This window comes from Corvus brachyrhynchos, unplaced genomic scaffold, assembly GCF_000691975.1.
Source record: "Corvus brachyrhynchos isolate BGI_N302 unplaced genomic scaffold, ASM69197v1 scaffold167, whole genome shotgun sequence".
Lineage (NCBI taxonomy): Eukaryota > Metazoa > Chordata > Aves > Passeriformes > Corvidae > Corvus > Corvus brachyrhynchos.
The window spans coordinates 8200942-8222734 of NW_008239547.1; the positions used below are offsets into that span (position 1 = coordinate 8200942).

The 21793-nt window shown below is 35.2% G+C and overlaps 1 protein-coding gene across 4 annotated transcripts in view; it reads right to left on the reverse strand.

Annotated features, from left to right (window-relative positions):
- PFKP (phosphofructokinase, platelet) overlaps positions 1-17603 on the reverse strand; it is a 35163-nt gene extending 17560 nt beyond the window's left edge. For 2 of the 4 annotated variants that reach the window (XM_008639304.2, XM_017741442.1), the window contains exons 1-11: positions 17501-17603; positions 10713-10790; positions 8257-8446; positions 5595-5760; positions 4868-4912; positions 4665-4773; positions 4125-4220; positions 3306-3398; positions 2826-2951; positions 2184-2248; positions 1416-1485 (exon numbers count right to left, since the gene is read on the reverse strand). In XM_008639304.2, coding sequence (XP_008637526.1) covers positions 1416-1485; positions 2184-2248; positions 2826-2951; positions 3306-3398; positions 4125-4220; positions 4665-4773; positions 4868-4912; positions 5595-5760; positions 8257-8446; positions 10713-10790; positions 17501-17572 — 1110 coding nt within the window. In that variant the 5' untranslated portion in view covers positions 17573-17603. The remainder of the gene's footprint in view (positions 1-1415; positions 1486-2183; positions 2249-2825; positions 2952-3305; positions 3399-4124; positions 4221-4664; positions 4774-4867; positions 4913-5594; positions 5761-8256; positions 8447-10712; positions 10791-17500) is intronic. The other 2 variants (XM_008639303.2, XM_008639302.2) reach the window with 1 other exon arrangement.
- Positions 17604-21793: the final 4190 nt, after the last annotated feature.

A 21793-nucleotide genomic window follows, 5' to 3' on the forward strand; every position in this document is an offset into this window, starting at 1 on the left:
AAAAAAAAAAAAAACAACCCCCCACCCAAAAAAAAAAAAAAAAAAAAAAAAACAACAAAACAAACACAAAAAAAAAAGAGACACGAACCAGAGTATATTTAGTTTCTTTTTTTTGGCTCTGGTACAACTGAAGGAATTGTAGAAAAATGCAATGGAATCACAAACAGCAAAATATAATGTATGCAGAAGCACTGCTGAAAGAGAGCATTCAGCTGGCTCTCCTGATCTGATCAGCTTAGCTCTTTCCTCAGTTCCTGTGACATGCACATTTCATCTACTTTTTAATTCCCATTCAACCTCTTTTGCTGAAGGTACACAGATTTTGTTAGTATGGTCAAATCCGAGTAGTCAGTAATTACACGAGGCCTACATTTCCTTCTAATACCATTTATCACAGAAGGTTTGACAAAAATATTTAAAAAAAATATGTAAGTCCAGTGCTAACAGTCCTGGATTTGCACTGATGTATAAAAAAATCCCACCACCCAAACACCTGATCTGCCAAAGAAAATGTTAAATATCCACCTAAAATATCCTGAATTCCTTTATCTCTTGAAGGTCAGTCTTAGGTCCTTACTGTATTGTCAATACAATTATGCTCCTTAATAATAGTGAGAAGGTATGAGTAATCATCACTCAAATATTTATTTGGGAAAAAGATTTCTAAAAAATGTAACAGCAACATCATTATGCAAATAAGGCAACAAATGGTCACAAACCACAATTAGAAGAGGAGTTAACAGGTGAGATGACATAGTCCCCACTATGAACAAACACAGAACTATTCAGTAAACTTTCAATAAAAACAAAAAAAATCCTGTCTAAAATTTGTTTGCACACAAAATTTAGTGTCTGCTTCCTAAATAAATCCAAATTTCCTCTTATAAAAATCTTAGCAACTACAAAGAAACTATATGTCCATTACTGTATTATGCACAGTGATTTATTATTTCAGGTAAAGGTGATGCATCTGTCCTCAATATTGCTTCCCATGAACTCCCAGATTTGCCCTTGCTCTTGAGTTTTACCCTTCAAAAGGAAGGGTTAGAATTCTTTTAATATAGAGTCTTCCTTTATCTTAAGATTTTCAGAGTCTTAATCATGATCTTAAACATCACCCTTCCTTCTTGCCATGGTAAGGAACAGAGGGCAAAACAGTAACTATTAGGACCAGACAGTCTAACAACTGGGACCAGATGTACATGCAAGACAGAAAGAAATTGTCTACACAGGAATTTTCTAATTACAATGATATTCCACTTCAAAAAATGCTACTTATTATTTGAACAAACTAGCGTGCTTCAAGCACCTTTATAATTTTTAATTTATAAAGTCTCCTACAATACAGATTTGAAGTGATTTATTAATGTATCCCAAAAGCAGACATGCATTGCACACTTAACAAACTCCCTTACCTTTGGAAGCTCAGAATCTGGCTTTTTGTGCGACAGTAATTTGTACGTGTTGAGGTTGTTTTCAAAGCTCCTAAACAAATGAGTAGATAAGCAAATAAAACAGTAAAATTATAATATCATAGTTACTTAAAAGGAACATTTGAATTTTTCAGAAACTTTAAAAAACTTGTATGAAATATTACCACCACTGTGACTACAAATGCAAAACATGACAAAAACTGGAAATGAGAGAAGAATGAAAAATATTCAATTCTTTAAGATGAAGAGTCATAAAATATAAAACAACTATGTAGCTAACAAATTAGTTTTTTAGACGGGGAGAAATAATTTTATTATCAAATGACTTGAAACAGAAACCACTTTCCTGACAGGACTGAAGATACCTCCTCCAACATTACTGCTGGAAAACTACCAACTACTTACAAACAAGCTCACAGGACTGGCCTCAAAATCATGAATAAACAAACTTACAGTTGCTACCAGTCAGGTCATACAGCACAGAAGCTCTTTGCTTTGTGACCAGTCAGCCTAGGAACAGTCACTAGTCTGACACAGCAGTGAATTATAGTTTGCTTTGTTTTGCATGTTTTTGTGCAGGTAAGAATTTCAATTATTCAATTTAGGCAAATTTTCTGCCTCCTCTCATTCTCAAACCCATATAACCATAAGTTAGTAAAATACTTAAAATAAAATGTCATGTGCCAGCATAAGAGCAAAGCAACTCAGCTTTTCTACAGCAAATAAACGGATACAAGCTATTGGCCATACCTTCCACGAAGTCTCACAGCCTCAAGAAATCTTCCCTCATCCATGGCTTTCTGGACTTCTTGAGTCTTGAAAAAACAAGTTGATTACTCAATATGTTTAAAAAACACAGTGAGTTGATTATTTAATGTATTACACGTATTAATATATTTCCACAGTGGAAAAAGAAATACTAACAATTCCTCAATTTATGAGCTACCTCCTCTCATAGCATAAATTACAGGGTACAGGAGAAGAAGAAAACAGAAACAAATACCTAAAGCCTTCATGGGACAAAGAAATCAATGTATCTGTTATTAATTTTCTTTTTACAGTTTAAACTGAGCAGTTTTAGTGCAGAAACCAGACTTGTGAATGACATGTAAATGGATGCAAGCATCTGAAGAATTTGTTGTAACAATAAAAACAGAAGATCTGAGATGAAATTTTAGAACAAATTAAAAAGATATGTATTTCTTATTCCTTGATAGTTTGCAAATAAATAGTATCACATAGAGAACATACATGACTTCATTATTCATTCCCAAATACGGCTAAGTGCTGTGCACATTCCATCAATGTCCTAATGAGAACAGGGAATTACTGTACATAGTAGTCCGTTGTAGTAAATAAATAACATAAATTGGCTCTTTGCCAGAAGCTCACCATCTGCACGCACTCCATCAGAGGCAGACGGACAGCCTGGTTTCCAGACAGGGACACAACACAGGCAGGGGTATCTGGAGTAGCTTCTAGAAGGGCAAGCACGGCTTCCACACCCATACGACTCGCCTGGAAGTAGGGAATGTTTGAGTGTTCAAGCAAGCACTTAAAAAGCACAAGGCTTCCAATCCTGACTTCTCTGTTAATCAAGCTGACACAAATCACTCCTTGGTAAGTTGAAAATGTTGTGGGCTGTTTATACCTCTAAGTATGGACGATGAAGCTTCGCATTTTAATCCTAATATAGAATCCTTTACACAAAGTGCTTCACTACTCTGAATTCCACCTATTCACACAGTTAATGTGAGATAACAGTTTGACTTGTCAAGTTCATCAGGTAGAGAACCATCCCACCCCCAAATAAATAATCAAAATGAAGTTGCACTATGTGGTGCCATGAGCAATTATTTTGGAAATACTCACAAGAATTCTGTCAAAAGCTGAAGGGGTTCCACCTCTTTGCACGTGACCCAGGATGGTTACTCGGGTGTCAAAACCAAGCCGCTGAACCACAAGCTGCATAGAATTTCAAAATACAGTGGGTTTATCATTATCATTATTTTATATACACGTTAGCATCATGTACACTTAACACCACTTGGTGCTAAATGTTGCTTCATAAAACTGCAACTCTGAATAAAGACAAAGGGTTCTCTAAAACCAACAGCTATGGAAAATAGAACATCATAGTCACAGGACAGATAAACCCCAGGTAAAGCCAAAGCTTCTTTGAAACAATGACTATTTTTCAATCTGTTTTCTTAATGACCCCTTCAAAAAAAAAAAAAAGGAGAAAAATTCAGCTTAAAAGTTTTCTTAATCTTAGACACCAATGAAATTTTTAGCAAAGCAACCACTTGGAAAAGACTTTGTCCAAAGCACACACTATTACTTCACTGTGAGACAGACCAATATCGAAAATTTTACAAGACATACAAAGTAAAATAGGATTATAAATACTGATTTGAGCTGATTTCAAATTACCAGTTAAGGCACCCGTGAAGCAGATGGTTTTGAACGGTTCTGTTGTATTACAAGGAGAAAAGGTTGTAATTAATTGCAACTGAAAACACTGTCCTTTAATTTGACTATGGAATTTTAGATAATAAAGCATAAGCATAAAATACAACTGTGTGATAAGCTACCTTACAGGAACAGATTTACTCTACAGAAATGTTATTGTTAACAATAAGCCCCATCCTATGAACAGAAATCTTTTATCATAGGGATGTTGACACTTACATCCTTAACCTTCTCTGATGTTATAGGTTTGTTGTGACAATCAATAGCTCCTTCAGCTACAATAATAATATTCAGCCTTTTCTTTCGTGCACGATTCTGTAATTAAAATAAAAGCACATTTGTGTAGTTAAAAAAGAACACGAGGAATTTCCAGCATAATTTTATAATCAGTTGCTCTACATTAAGCTGCTAGGATTTGAGGAAACATTTCTTGTATTTGATTACTCATACGTGTTCTCACACCTTTTGTTTTCATACATGTCTTTTCATTGATGAAGCAACATGTCTTACATCAAATTACTGAGGAAATGTGCACATATTGCTTTTATTGTTATAATTTTATGCAATTCCCAGGGTGAGTCATACAATTCTTCAAAACAATCACAGAGTGTGGGAAAAGAAATGTACAATATCACACAGAACTTTATGTGGTACCAAAACCAAAGACTTGCTGAAAGTCCTGATCACCTTTTTTCATCACTGCTTTCAAATAAACATCTGCAAAGATATTGGGGAATCTCAAACATACTAACAGATTACCTCTGAAAGCTTAACACACATTGAATCCTCCCAGCCTTCTTCTGGTGGGTATTCAGGAATAAACACCCAATCTGCACCACAGGCTAAGGCACTAACCAGAGCTAGATACCTAATAAACAGAACAAATGATTATACATTAATGGTTCAAATTTCTTACATAATTATACATATGTAAGACACAAAATGTTGAAGACAATACATACCCACAGTGTCGCCCCATAACCTCCAGAACAAATGTCCTCTGATGGCTGTAAAAATAAGAAAACAAATTAACTGAACCTAATATCAGGAAACAGCTTGTGTTTACCATGCTTACTGAACTCCAAATTCATTAGCAAAACAGAAAAAATTAGGAAAACAAAATTATTGTCACATTAAACAATATATTTAAAATTAACTATCTTCCAAAGCATAATTCATTTTCCCTGCTTTCTTCCAAAACATGTATGGGCAGCTACAAGAGAAGAAGTGAATCTTTACTGGAAATGTTAATGATGCAGACCCATAGTTAAGAACTGCAAATGATATAGCTGTATTAAAAAAATATAATTTAATTGCTTAATTTTTACTGAAATAAAGCTTATATAAAACAGATGCTATTGTGTACTCATGTATTCATGGTGTGTCTGGTTCTTCTCTAACAGACTATGTCTGTGAAAGACTAAAAACATTAAAAACCAAGTATGCCCCTAAGGCTGATGCAGTCTCTACGACCACATACTTAAGCGCTGCCATGACAGGAATGATGAAAAAGCAGTTACTAAGAAAAAAAAAACCAGGACACTTGAAAGATGCAGCCAAAAAGAACTTTTATTTCCATTCTAGAAATATTACAAATTCCACTTACCTAAACTTTATTTAAAATGAGCTTAAACAAATGCATAAACACCTCTTTATTTGTTATCAGTCTCTATAATATGCTCAATTTACCTCTGAGCAGTGGTCATGATGGCATCCACAACTTCAATTATTCTGTGCAGAGCTGAGTCAGTACCTATGGTCATATCAGTGCCACAGAAGTCATTGTCTATGGATCCAACCATTCCCACAATGTTAAGGTAAGCATATTTCTTAACAGCCTCCGCATCAATCTTTCCTGTAAAGAAGTATTCAGAGAAAGAACTGTAAGACTATTAAAAAAAAATATTAGATATTGCTTGGGTGCTCTACTTTTATAAATTAAACATATCCAAACATTAAATTATGTTTAGATATTTTAGGTAACAAGGTTAGTCAAAACTACAAACAAAAGCCAATCAAACATCCAAACACAAGAATCCTGCACAGAACTCCTTACAGTAAGGAAGGAAATAAGAGCTTTTCAGTCCATCTCAAAGTGTCAAATAATTATCAGGTTTTCTAACCAACCTTAAAATTGATGGCTTCAACTCAAAACAGTATTATTCAAATTGTAGTCTCAGTGTATAATGTGCAATGAAGAAGCAAAAGGATGCAAACTGGATGTGCTTATGGGCATATGTGAACAATTAAAAACCAGCATCCAACTTTTGAAGACTTCTGTTTTGCAACACTGAAAGGCTCTGATTTCATGATTAATAAGCAAACAGAACAGAAAAGCTCCTATTCTAAGTTTTAGCGGTGTCTCCCAAGACATCAATGAAAATGCTGCATCATCCAAGGATCTAAAAGATCTCAAGGATGAAATACCTCAGCTGCTTAAGCACTTAAAACTACCTTACTATCTGTGCATTTGCATAATGCCAAATTTTTAATATGTGATTCAAGAACTATGTATCAGTGTGTTTAATGTCTACATTACAGAAAAACAGTAGAAACCATAATGAAAAATATAACTAATGTCCATGAAGATAAATATAACATCGTGAAGAAGAATCAAAATGTTTTCTATGAATGTATACCATGCATTACAAACCTTTTCTAGAGTTCCAAATGTGACTTAACACATGAATAAAGGCTATCTGGTTGACATAGTCTACTTAGATTTCTAAAAAGCCATTGATAAAGTCTTTTGCCAAAGGATTTTGAGGAAACTAAGCAGTCACTGTATAAGACAGAAGGCTTTTCACAGAGTAAATAATATAAAACAGAGGGTAAAAAATACGAGACAGAGGGCAGTGGTAAATGCAAATTCTTGTATCTTGGAAAAGTAACCAATGGAGTTCTACAGGGATCTGCGCTGTTCAACACACTCAGCAATAACCTAGAAAAGGGAATGAGCAGCAAAGTGCCAAAGTTTACTGATCAAAGTGAATTATTTGGGATCTAAACGTATGGAGTGTCTGAGAAGAAATGAAGAAGACTAGCAAGACACAGTGAGCAGTAAAGTATCAGATGGAATTCATTGCAGATAAATGTAAAGTAAGACACATGAAAAAAATGTACCCTAACATCACAAACAAAATACACTATTTCCAGCATAATATAATAATGCTGTTTTCATTAATAAATCAGCTTCAATGCTCAGTAGCAGTAAAAAAAAAAAATCAAAATATTAGAAAATATTAGGAAAAGAATAGAGAACAAAACAAAGATCATTATACTACTGTGTAGATCCATGGTTTGCCCTCATCTTGAATACTGGGTGCAGTTGTGGTCCTCCCCACCTCAAAACAGGGTAGAACTGGAAAAGGTTCAGAGAAGGGCAACAAAGATGATCAAAGATATAGAACTTACATATAAGGAACAACTAAGCAAACTACAACTCTTCCATCTAGAAAAAGAGATGATGAAGGGAAAATAAGACAGCTGTAAAATCTCAAGTGGCATGCAGAGAGGAAGGAGGACTAATCATTCACTGTTTATTCTAACACAAAAACTATGGGCATCAAATGATCTATAAGCCAGCAGGATCAAAATAAACAGAAGATTCTTCACAATCTAAATTTATTATTCTGTAAAGCTGCAGAACTCCTTGCTACACAATGTTTTGAGCAAAACTCTGTATGCTTCAAGTAGACTGTATAAATTCATGGAAGAGAAATTCATTAAAGACTGCTAACAGCATCCGGTTCAGGAAGTCCTGAAGACAGAAATGGATGGAAGCTATCAGAGTATTTATATATTATGAGTAACACATAACATCAACATAGCATTACTTTACTCTTTTACTCTTCCCTATACATCCTCCTGGATTCTATCGAAGACAACTACGGGGCTGGCTGTACTTTTATCAGTAGCCACTTAATGTTCTGATCTTAAACAAACAGTGACATACAGGCAGGAAAGCATCATAATTTAATAACATACAAATGTGTAACTTGTTGTAGGAAAAGAATTACCACCTCAGTTTGGAAACGAGGGCATAGGGCTTTTCAAGCAAAAGGTAAGAAGTTCAGAGCCTGAAAATGATTCATAATAGAGGAAGTAGTCCACGGAGACTGCTGTACAGTAACTAACTTGGCCTTTTTTGGACCTTTATGATATGCATGAGAGGATGCACAGAAACCAAAAGCTATTATTTTACGAAGAACCAAGCCATTTCCTAGAATGAATGCATTTGATTTTTAAACTTGAGAAATACCCTCTGGATCCAGTTTGCATACCTACAGTGAGGGTTCGTAACTTCCCTGCAGACTGGAGTGAAGTCCAGAGGGCCTGAAGGCAAACTCACCCTTCTGTGCCAGCTCTTCCAGCAGCCCGCTCCATTCCTCCCGGAAGAGGTTGGCGCCGGTTAAGCTGCCGTCGCCGCCGATCACGCAGAGGTTGGTGATCCCTCTCTGCACCAGGTTGAAGGCGGCCTGCAGGCGGCCCTCGCGCGTGCGGAAGGGTTTGCAGCGCGCGCTGCCGATGACTGTGCCTCCCTGAGAAAGGGAACAACAGCGGGTTTACTTCATAACCTGGTATATTGCTGTATCTTTCTAAGGTGGATTAATGATGAATTTTATATCATAGCCTCCCTTCTTTTAATTTTACACTGACTGATGATAGACAAAAAATTATCAAACCCGTGGGAATTTATGTTCAAGAGCAGATACACACACAAGGGAAAAACAAAAAAAACCCACTCAAAAATGACTGATAAAAAGCTACTCTGGAAGGAAAATGTTAAATTACACGGGATTAATTTTAGCAGCATTACAATAAATAGGTTAACTGTTACTTATATGTAAAGGCAAGAGTAAAAGTGATATACTAAGTAGTTAAACATTCAGATGAATTTGAGTCAGTGTGGTATTCTTCCCCCTAAAACCACTAAATACATAAACAGTAAGAGAAAAAAATGTATCCCTGAAATGCAAAATTAGCATTCATTGTCATTCCACAGATATGGAAATAACTGCCTTTAAATCCTTATAGATCAGACTAATGCTACATTTTCTGTTTTACTGATTATCTGTTGCACTTATTAATATGAATTTAAAAGCTTCTTTCAGAAATGGTAGTGGTCGTTTTTAAAAATAACTGAATTTCCCGGTCACCGAAAATTGCTGGGTGTCTTTCAGGACACACATTATTTACACACCTTCTGTGTTTATGTTGTTCAGTCACTCAAGAAGTTTTAATCTTTGCCTTATTTATTGTCACAGTAAAAAGTAATATCAATTAAGACTGAAAAAACTATTTTTTTTCCTGCAAACAAATCTGGAGATGATTACACCACTTTTCCATAAACATTCCCTTTAACTTGTAGTAAATCTCTCACATCCATCTAAATTTGAACTTCAAATCCGCACAGGCTGTACTGACATGATTTACCCTATCAATAGGTGTTTCAGCTCTCAAGCCAGTTTGCCATCTGTGTTGCATAGCTACTAGTGGAGAGAAAAAAGAAAGTGGAATAGAAGTTCAGCTGTCTTCAGACAAAAAGGTAGATGTGTACACACAAAGATACTCTTAAAAAAAAATCGAGACTAAAACATATATCTAAAACTAAGAATTTTCCTACTTAGAAAAAGCATAGCTGTAAGTGGAAAAGAACTATGTACTTGTAACAAAGTGCTACTTCTTTTGAATAAACAGAAATACACAATGGGCTGAAAAACCTTTCTCATCGAAACAACACAACAGATTCTGTAAGATACATGGTTCACTGCTGGTCTGTTGAACTACCAGCAAAAAAGCTCAGAAAGATGTTTTTCTTATACTATGTATGGTACACACATGTATAGGATGCCTACATCCTCCTGCTCCTGCCTATGTTCTAGTGTGGCTTGGCCAAGAGAACTCAATATTCTCGTAATCGTTAAGATGCATCTGGATGATGCTCTTAGTCATATGGTTTAGTTTTAGGACTCAATGATCCTTATGGGTCCCTGTCAACTTGATATATTCTATGATTCTATTTACATATTCTGCAAGATAGACATGGGGAAAAAAAAAGAAAAGAAAAACAACCAAACACAGGACAAAATACTTCACAGTACTCCAGGGCACTGGTTTGAAAAAAAAAATTGTCTCTGCTAACTGCTTTATGTTCATTAACTTTGCAAAAAGCTCCAAAGAAACCCACGCTTCACCTGGAGGTAGTTTTCAGAAAGCTTGGCAAGCAGTAAGGTCTCTTCGCCAAACATAGCACCTGCTCTGGAAGAGGTAATAACATTACCATGCTGAGCAAAAGCTGAGAAGATCCAAATGGCCACAGTGCAGGATGTTGTATTAAAAATGTACAAAGTCATTGGCAGTATCTGAGCTCTGCAGAACTGCACTGTAATTACATCCGCTACTATAACTCTAAATTCACTTACACAGAAAGCCAACAGGGTTTCGTAAGAAATTATTTGCCTTACAAAACACAGCTATTTCATGTTTTGGCCCTCTAATGTCTTTTTTATTAAATATAGACTTGTCAATATGGCTTTAGGAGGCTAATGACGTGATGTTGCAAATCTAGAACAAAGGTTTACAAGATTATTTCTGGGCACCAAATTCAAGACCATACCAAGACCTTTAGAAAGTGTCAGCCATCCACACTGCAGGAATCAGGCTCTGCTGGAAGTGGTACATGCTGGTCACTCAGTCATCACACAGTCCAAATACATAATTACAGTGGTTGCCTGGATCTAGAAATTTGGTTCTTCTGTTTGAATAAAGAGGGTTTGAGTCCCATTCTCACCCCTTAGCACTTACCACTTGCAGGATACTTGAAACACTTTCCCATGAAACTTCTACAATATTATCACCTCCATCAACCATTCCCTGGTAACCCTGAAAAAGGGGAAGTATTTCTTAATTCTGGTTTTAAAAACTGCATCAAATTTCCACTACAGTAATACTCACCTTGTGCACTTTAATACAACTTTAATTAAAAACACTGCATAAAAAAATATTCAATTTAAATGAAACAACATTCAAGCAGGTATCACTGCTTCTTTTAAGGGGAGAAAAGCAAAACAAACCCTCTTCCTAAAGGATCAGTTCCAAAAACAACTTCAAGATAAGGTAATACTTTACACAGATTACACAGCTATTAAACTAGAATGGTAATGTGCTTCTTCTTTCTTAAGAATAAATATTCAATTAAAAAAACCCAAAACTACAAAGAATTTTGAAATGCATTATAAAATACGTTCCTTAAAAACATAACCTCAGCCAGGGGCCATGAACTTAGGAAATCTATCTTTGTAACACATTGTACTTTTTTTCTCCCCAGTGCTGGTAATAAGCAAAACAAGACAAAGAGCAATAACTGGAACTTTTTCATAAAAGAAGAAGAAATCAGGTGACACAAGCTTTTTTCTTTTTTTTTTTTTTTGAGGCAGTCACACAATAAATAAAAAGAGATTTAACAGGAAAAAATACAACTTTTAGTGATGTATTTAAAAAATTCTTAACACCGTAACTCAAATGGTCTTCTAAAACCACTGCATTCTGTAATATGAGAAGAACTACATTTATCTGAAAGAAGAAAAACTATCCAGTAAGCAGCTAAGGGGTTTATTATGCTTGGCTTTATTACCTCTCTACAAAAACACTAGCAGAATGGCAATTACAGATTCTTTTCCATTAGGGGATATTGTGAACATTGATTAAAACAAAATAAAAATGGAACGGAACGAACTGAAAGGAAAGGAAAGGAAAGGAAAGGAAAGGAAAGGAAAGGAAAGGAAAGGAAAGGAAAGGAAAGGATAGGAAAGGAAATGCAGAGTCAAGTCCTAAGCCTGGAAAATTCTAACTGACAGAGAAACCAGAATAAAATAACCATGACTATGTTTATGTCTCCGTTTTTAGATTATGTGTACATATTGCTAAGGAACAATTAGTTACCATTTTTTATCTGGGCAGCTTTTGCAAGACTATATATTAGTTTCAGGGTTTTCAATAATAAGTCAGGAACAAGAAAAAGAAGGGATTTCAGAAAACAGCAAAACTTACATTACAAACTGAAGAAATTTAATTTGGCATGATTCAGAGTATATGCAGAATTTACTCAGTAAGCAGTAACTTGGAAACACACTAAGCCTAAAGCGGCTCAGTATTCATATAATATATATAGCTTTTTATGTCAAACTTTGAGTCCTCACCAGCATGAGAAACTAAGAATGTAAAATAACCTGGACAAAACAGAAGTGTAAGTTACTCAATTAGGCTTTTTAGGATTCCAGTACAGATTCCAAGGTGAAAGCATGAAAGTTTCTGCTCAGTGAGACTTGACTGATTAATTTACATATTATATGGTCAAGCAATAGCAAAAACATCCAGATGGAGAACTACCTATATCTCTAATTTCTGCCATCCAATAGACCTTTTCAATATTCGTACACTCTCCAGATAACTTTGACATGTGTCTAATGTATACATATAGAATGGTGTGGGTTCAAAGGGACTTAAAGATCATCAACTTCCAATTCCCCAGCCATCAGCAGGGACAACTCCCACTAGACCAAGGTGCTCAATGCCCCATCCAGCCTGGCCTGAACACTGCCAGGGTTGGGGCATCCACATCTTCTCTGGAAAACCTGTTCCAGTGACTCACCACTCTCACAGTAAAGAATTTCCTCCGTACATCTAACCTACATTTCCACTCTTTCAGTTTGACCCCATTACTCCTTGTCCTAGTTTACCAGGAACTGTAGTGGTATCTCCCCAGCTCTCTTATGGGTCCCTACATATAGGACATACTCTTTGTATGCTAATGTATACACACAAAGACTTGAAGAGGTAAGCCATTACGTACACAATTTTTTCAAAATCAGAGCAAGGTGGAAAAGGAATAATGCTTAATCTACCTATCAACTCAAAAAAAAAAAAAATCTCCCTCAGATAAAGAGCAAAGATGTTCAGACAGAAATGTTACAGCTTGATGATGGCTAATAAATTACTAAGTTCACTCATCACAGCTTTGTTGGTTTGGTTTTTTTTAAAGCATAGAATTCTATGTTCCTTTTATCATTCAGCAATGGAGTGAAAGCTTTTCCTATCAGTATTTCTATTGACAACTACAATAACTCAAGAGATCCACTGGTAATAAATCCTGAAAGTGTAGTGTAATGTTGCATCTTAATTCAGTTTTTAACAGAAACTACAATAATCTGCACTGCAAGCTGACAAAAATATATACAATATTACATACAGGAAATACATACATAAATAAAACTAATAGATTAACATTCCCAATTTGCAGATTAACAAATCTAAAACACAGAAAAAAGCAGAGAGATAAAATAGTAGTTTAAGTTGTCTGTAAGACTTGAAAAACATCATAGCTAAGCTAAGGATGAGCTATGACCCATTCGTGCACCATGCTTCTTTGAAATATAAAGAATTCATGCATTTTGGTCAGGAGTCCGTATCTGCGCCAAGTGAGAACTGGGCATGTGTTAACAATTCCTCCCACTACAAGGTAGGACAGGGAACTTTTGGAATCATAATCTGTTTGAACTGTTACATAAGCTTTTTGTAATTCAGTTGTTTGCCGGGTATCTGTAAGTTACCTCTGAATAAGGTAGCTAGAACTGACACATTGTTTTCCATACCATTAAGAGATACACAATACAGAATTAAAACAGCTTTCTAGAAAAGCTACTGGGGAAAAAAATGAATTACTAATTACAATTGAAGTATTAATAATGATCATGATTTCCATTTATTGTTTTAGTTACGTAAGCACTGATGAGGACTGGATAATATGCTTGAAGGTTCACCACTGTTCCAGATGTATGGTTACCAAAAATCACCGGCAGATGTGACTCCAGACCTTAATATGAGGGTAGGAATCTGTCAATTTACATTAAAAAAGTAAATCTTACTTAGATCCTAAAAATACAGGAGTTTGGGTACTGAGATACTAAAACTATGGGGCAAGAATGGAAAAAATGAACTGTCAAAAATACATCAAGCACAGTTTGTGAAGATCAGCTCCATTTTATGTTTAGTCCTTCATGTACCCAAAATCTAAATATTCAAAGAACAAGAAGAAATCTCTAAGAGTCCAATTTTCACAGGGTACATTCACAGACACTGCAACTCCAGGAGAGAGTGGCAGGAGCAAATGTGGCTTCCAGTCTGAACTCTGAAGGCAAAAGCTTTCAAAAAAGAACAAGCCATCTTCTGACGTGTTACATGCGAGACACTTGGGGCTTTAACAGTTATGTGAATTTACTTACTGAGAATTCTTAGCCATTGCTCAACAACATAAAATACTACTGTCACTGAGTGCACAAACCACCACGGAAGAGACATGAAGTTTTCACTTCAAATCCATGACTGCAGTAGCACTGCACTTGCAATGCTGGCCTCTTGACAAAAAGACTCTTAATCAAGATGATGAAACTGAAAGTTCCATAGCTTAGTAGCAAGAGCGTGCAGCCAGCGGGAACTACGTGCTTCAATCCCGGAAAAAGGGCAGGTTATTTGTATAAATATTTAAGACCTCAAGTACCTAAAATGAGTTGCCATAAATGAGAGGCATCACTTTTTCTTCCCATTCTCAATTTAAAAGAAAAAACAAGACAAAACAAAAATCAGCCTGACTTTAATAGCTTTTAATTAGTGAAAAAATATTCAACAAGCCCCCTAAAGCAGCCTGGTACTCTACACACACTTTCAGCTCCTAGATTTTCATACCATGACTGAAATTAATCCACAGTTAATTCAAATTTTGATTCAGACTGGAGAAGATTTGAAGAATAATGTGATGATAGTCAAGACGGGTAACTACAGACTAAAATAAAATACTATAAAATATGAAACTGTGAAACTAGGGCAACTGTATAGATTTGAAATTAATAGCAAAATTTTGAAATGTGCTAACTTCAATGAATTAAGATACACAAGGGGTTTTTTTATTTTATAGCTATAAATTCACAGGTTTTATATGAACTATAAAAAAGATATAAAAAATTATAGCTTTTATATAAATTATCTTCCAGTTTTTCATCTTCTCATGAATTTACTTTTTCTTCCCTTTTGTGACTTGAAGTTAAAACAGCCCATGAATTCCAGTGTGCAACTGTTTCTTTCTTTGGGCTTTCATAAAACCAACTTAAAAAAGGCTAGAAAATGACTTAGCTCTAATTCATTATTAATTTTTATTTATCTCAGTAATCTCTCATAACAAAATGAAGAAAAATGGAGTTAGGAAAACAGAGTTACTGTTTTACTTAGAATACAGAACTAGTGCTGGCCACAGCTGTAGAAGACAGATGGTTTTGCAGTGCAAAAAAAGTTCCTATGACAGACACAGCTACAGGAGAAACAGAGCTTATGACGATTACAGCAAAGTCCACTTGAAAAGGCTGAGACCTTTAACTCAATTTTTGGATCCAAATAAGAAAACTTTTTTTTCCTCTTTTGGATATTGTCACTTCAGGTTTTTCCTTCACTTTTTCAGAGAAGCTTCAATACAGGTATCACTTTACCCTGACCTACGTGTTAAAATGTCTGCTCAAAAGATAGGCTGAAGATACACGACTCTCTGTGCTTAACACACTCAAGTCGGCATTCAATAAACTGTAATTCAGAAGAAACACCTTATTAAAAGCATTAAATAACCTAAAGTATACCGAAAAATATACCTCCACTTTAGATATCATGCAAAGGCTTATAACAGGGAACATTAGTGACAAGTCTCACAAGATTTTTACCTTCACTTGTCACCTTCATCTGTTTCCCATTTCAAAAGGGTAAAATTAAGCAGCCATTTCATTTCAATGTTTGCAACCCTGTTTCTCTGAAATACTTGTAGGCATTGTGAAAGAAAACTGACTTCATACTTCAATTACAAGTCAGAGAAGAACAAAGCTTAGCATTCGGTACTTTATGAAACATAGAACTGAATGGACTAATCTAGAAGTAAATAATCTTTTTCAGAGCCCATACTTAAGAGTGAAATGTGCATTTCCTCCCAGACCCTATTGTTACACTGAAGACAGAAAGACAATATCTAAGTGAAACTCAAAATTCCCAACATTGACTTGTTTTTTACAATCACTTTCCATTCAGAAGTATCTGTGACTTCACACTAGCCAACTCTACCAGTTAACACGGGAACATGATAGCAAAATAGCACTATTTAAGTTCAGAAATCAAATATTCAAATTTCTCTTGAAATTTATCACTCTGTGATAACAAGTATTTCTAAAAGGTGATAAAAGATGGCCATTCTTGACTTAAAGCTAATTAAAAAATAAATTAAAATCCAAGTGCTGGCCTTGAAGATGGCCAAAACCGCCTCCTTACTTCCACAGAAGTATCTGACCCATTTCAGCAAGCCTGCAAAGCAGCTGAACACTGAAGGAATTCCAGAGATTGGCCATGTAATTAGCACACACTAAGTATTCAGAGCAACTTGCTGTACCACTGTAGTAGGAAAGAATTTTGGAGCACAGTCCTCTGCTTATTTGCATTTCAATATACTTTGCATCTCATTAGTAAATGAGCTACAGAAAGGCTAAACAGCAACTTTTTAAAGATAAATTGTGTATTTGCCATGCACAGAAGTAAAACAAAATTATTTTCTGAGCACTTCTATGAATTCTAGTACTTAATATTTTTATATTAAAGTTACATTTTACCGGGGACCTACCACGCTTTCCCCCATATTGACTTTTTATTATGATTTGTAATAATCTCAAACTACTAACGAGCTGTACCGGAATTCCAGCGGGAACAGTATCAATATATTTACTTTATTGTTTAATCTGCAAATTGTATAAAAACTGAAAGCGTCCTTTATAAGGAAGTCTAACTCCAACAGTCTTCCAGGAAGACAAAACACATGGAGCATCACCTTGGCATTGACATTAAACTTGTCCCATGTTTATTTCTTATCACATAGTTGTTACAGAAATTTACAATCTTTCTGCACATACAGTTACAAGCTTCAACCACAAAATCATGATGTCTGGACAGACCAGTGATGGTCAGGTTTTTGATGTGGCTTCTTTTTGTTTGTTGGCTGTCTCTTCAGTTACAACTTTCTGCCTAAAAGCCAGGCAAGATGGCACCAGTGTCACAGTACTCTTGATCAAAACAAAGCTGTGCTATCTGTGAAATGACGGTGAGGACACATCCTATCATAATCTAGGAAAATGGAGTGGGGGGAGTCAAAGGATTAAGCATCAGTATAGGAAAACATTTATGAAGTACAATAAATGGGGCCAAACATCCAACAAGTGCACAGATATGTAGCTCACTGCAGGGTGACAACCACCTCTGTTTTCCTCTGTTTTCAAGTCTTTGGTGGCACATAAGGAATTCCATATATTTAAGAAATTACAATTAAATTACATCGTTTTAGAATACACCTTGTGAAAAGTAGATGTCCATAAAAATATAAAGTACTAAATAAAACACAATGAAAAGGAATGGCACCTAAACATTTTTTTAATTTATACTATTTACTCTCCATGGTGTTTCCAAAAAACCTCAAGTTTAGTCAGAAGAAAAAATACAGAATGAATGAAACAAAAACTAACCTCATAAATAAAATAGACTTTGGCATTTACATAGATTCCCATGCGTACTACTGCGCGCACAGCAGCATTCATACCTGGGAAGAAAAAGCAAAATCACAGTTATAGTCATCCAGCATTTTTTGTATACTAGAAGTATTCATTGTCTTGAAAATAAAGCGAACATTAATTCATTCCTAAGAAAGACAATGACCAGCATCCATTAAAACAGAAATTTGCTTAATGACAGTGCAAGCAGCCCATGAGCATGAAGGGTTCAGAACTATTCTTTGTACAATAATTATGTGAATGCCAGTGTGTGTGTTAATCAGAGATTAAATTGCTGCTGACTGCAAAACAGCATTGTAAAAGTTACAGCTACGGAACAAGAAAGTAAATTAATTTTGCAATAATGGTTAGTTTTCAGTCTGAAATGCAAAACGTTCAACAAGTTAAAATTTAGCTTCTTCAAATGAGAAATTATATTTGAACAGTTTTTATGGGATTTCCAAAATAACACAGGCGTATATACAGTATTTTGTGGGGAGCAGAGCCAAAGCTGACCTGGACAGATGCTCATTTAAAAGGACAGAAGTAGCAGTAAATTAACAAAAAAATGCTACATGGACTCATTTGACCAAAAGGCGTCTGACCACCACTTTGGTCCCTAATATGCAAGCTCCAATTGGAATTCCCTGCTCACAGACATCTGACAAATTATACTCCCATAAAATCTTCCATTTAAGTCCCATGGTCAAACACTCAATCTCCTGAGCAACAGTGGAAGTTCCACTGGTCCCTCTACACAGGTCAAATGAATTTCTGTTATAACCCATCCTTTCAGATACCGCATTACCTTACCCATTATTCAGGAACTTTTCAAAACTAATCAACTAATTGTTTCCATACCACTAAAACAGACATAAGAGATTATGCAAAGCACGAAGAGAGAAGTAGCTAAGCTACACTGATAGTCTTGGCACATTAGCAGAAAAGGGATGCAATAAGGATGACAATCCAAAGTACTAGGCAACAATTCTCCAAATCAGATGCATTTAATATCAAAATAGCCAGGTAGTAGGTAAGCTCTGCTGCTTGACACAGGTGTTAAGTGTTCACCTCTCTGAAGATATAAAACGTTGATAACTAGAATAGATAAACAACACAGCAAGCCACAAAGATCTCATCCTGCAGTATATACCATTATTGGAAAAAATACTGAGCTGTAAAAGTCAACCTGTCTAAAGAATGAAGCTGAGATTTTCTCTAAGATTCATTACTTATGAACACATCAGGAAGTCCCTGAAGTTGCTCAAGGTTAAACAAAAAAATTAAGTTTGCCAAAATCAAAAAGTTGCTTTTGCTGTTTGTATAGAAGTCACTTAAGATAAAAATCACAAATAACAGTGTTTTCACATAAATTCTTCTTTAGGAAATTGTAGCAAGAATTCTTCCAGCCAGCGTCAGCCTTGCGGCATAGCTGGAAAAAGTTCCCAAATGCCAAGACAGCTGAAAGCACAGCTTTAGACAAAGAACTGGATGATGTCAAAGAAAAACAGAGAATCTCATCTCACAGCCTGTACTGAAAATAAGTTAGCATGCTAAATCTCAGATTAAACAGAGTGAAGTTATCTCCTCAGTGAAACAGTTTTCGTAACAAAATTAACACCCCTGAGAGACAAAGACCTTTAAATTTACCAAACTGACAGCTCATCACAGCACTGCCATTTTCCACAAACAGGAAGACTTAGCACAAGGTACTCCTTTCACCAAAGCCCACAGCTTGCTTCTATTAAAGCACATGTTGTGTGGGAGGCTTTTTTGTTGTTGTTGCTTGGTAGGGAGGTTTTCTGGCAGTTCTGTTTTGGCTTTTGGTTTTGATTTTTTTTTTGGGGATGGGGGTTGCTGTTGTTTGGTTTGGTTTGTTTGCGGAAAGTTTATATATACATGTATATATATTCTTAATACAGCCACCTACTTTCTTAATGAGTACCTTCCAGTTTCCATGTTTCTTGCATGAAAAATAGGTAAAAATTCACAATTTGCCTGCTCCATGAAAGGACAAAAGCCAAGGAAAAAAACCGATTACAGACAGAAAGCATCTTCCCAGTACCACCACTGCAGCTTTTTAAGTTTATGTAACATACATTTTTTTTGTTACTTCATGTCGTGTATTTTATTTCCTTACACAGAAAAAAGACTTGGCTGTCTACTGGCAGGCTCCTGGCTTATTCCTCAGCCCTTCTGAAATGTAAGTCATGTTAGAATTTGACACCTACAAAATACAGTTAACACATTGCAGCTTTAGACTTCTACAATTTGGCTGTCTAAATTGCAGTAATTCAAGAAAAAATACATAAAAATTCGTGAAGCTTCTGTAGGACTGTCTAATAAAATTTCATTATTTGTGGAGTCTTACAACAGCATTTGTGAATGACCATAATATCTATGAAATGTTATTACTCATGCATATTACTTCAAAAGAGATTTATCAGGTTAACCATGGATTTAGTCCTGAATAATAAATGCAGTTTGATAAACATATAGGATTAGAATAGCAGCTTCAAAAGAAAGCCACAAGCAAAACCAGTATTTTTTTTTTTTAATAATATAAGAATTACTTAAGATCTTCCTGAATTACTACTTGCTTTTGCATTAAAGCCTTGGAAAGAGGGAAAGATTTATTTTGCACTTTTGGACTCAGCGAAGATGCAACTACTTACACAGCTTTACATAACATTGGAATTAAATTTAAAAGTTGATGATTTATCAACTTGTTGATGTCTATTCAACTGTCCTTAAAAGGAGCAGTTGGTTTTCATAACAGGGCTACAGACAGTACTGCAGAAATCTTTAAATTATTTCAGAGGCACTCCCTGCCTCCAAAAGAGCATCCCTCTCTCGTGCCTACATCCTGGTCCACATACATACGTACCACTACAACAGAGGAGATTCTACAAGAGTTTGTGTTTAAGCCAAGTTTGCCTTGCTTTAGTCAGCTAGTCATGCCTTTAAATACATAACTGTAAGATAAACCATTCAAAAGCAAAATCAAAACGATGCATCTTGGACAAGCATCAAGAAATGCTTAAGTACCACCAATTTTAAAGAAAAACATTGGCTTTAACACAGGCTTAATGACTTAGCACATATGTTTCAGTGCTACCCTGAACAAAGATTCAGACTTAAAAGACTTTATAGCAAAAATCACTTCGGAAAATGTCTAAACATTACCTTAGGAAGACTTTACTCAAATATGTAAATGGTTATGCCAGTAAGAGCATATAATCATTGAAAGAGAAGCAGTCAAATACAAGAACTGAGCAAATAATTGAAAAAATAACTTGGGTTTGTTCCATTTACTTTTTATTACGTTACAGATTTTATTTTATATAATCACAATAATTATTCTAGATACCTGAAGAAAACATTACACAATTTTCCTGAACATTAACAGTGTATTAGATCAGAACATTCTACTGCAAAAATATATACAATAGCATAACATCTAGATGAAAAATGTACTTCCTTCTTAAAAATTAAAATAAAAATCTTAGAGATCAGTTTCAATCAGTGAAACAACTAATTATAGAAGCAGCTTCTCAAAAATACAAAATGCATTAAAATAGTTTCACTCACCCATTAATAACTACATTTCTTAATTTTACATGCAAATAGTACTTATTGTATCTATAGACACATAGATGCGTATTTCATATACGTCTATTTGCATGCACTAGTCCTAGCTGGAAAAGGTGCTTTTTGGGGGGGCTAGAATTCAAAAATTCCTTGAGACTATGTTCAAACTACATAAGTGTTAACAAATAAACTCTAATTTGGATGACATAAGAAGAGTGTGGGTTGTTTTAGTTTGTCTGTGACTTTAAAAAAAATAATAACTATCTATTTCACTGTATTAGTTCAGAAGTTTATGGCAGAAAAAGAAATTTTGCCACCATGACAAGGTCAGTACATTTGCACTACTATATTTAATACATCCTACGATGTTTCCCAGCTTGTAATACTTCAAGAGCAGAAACATGTAAATCTTTGTTTCTACAGTCATGGTCTGTAGTATTTCAAAATTCTGGAATCCAAAAGGCTTCTTTAGGGTTCTTTTTAAGCTGTTTTTAAATCCAGTATTTGCTGAAGGAGTTGAGCTTTTTCATTTGTTCAGTGCCAAGACTTCTTCTTCCAACCTACGTCACCAGGACAAGAGTTCTATATCTACAGCACTAAATAAGCCTTAAACTAATAGAACTTTGGGAAACCTGGAATGCTTCAAACGTAGAGACATGTAGCTCCTTACTTCAGCAG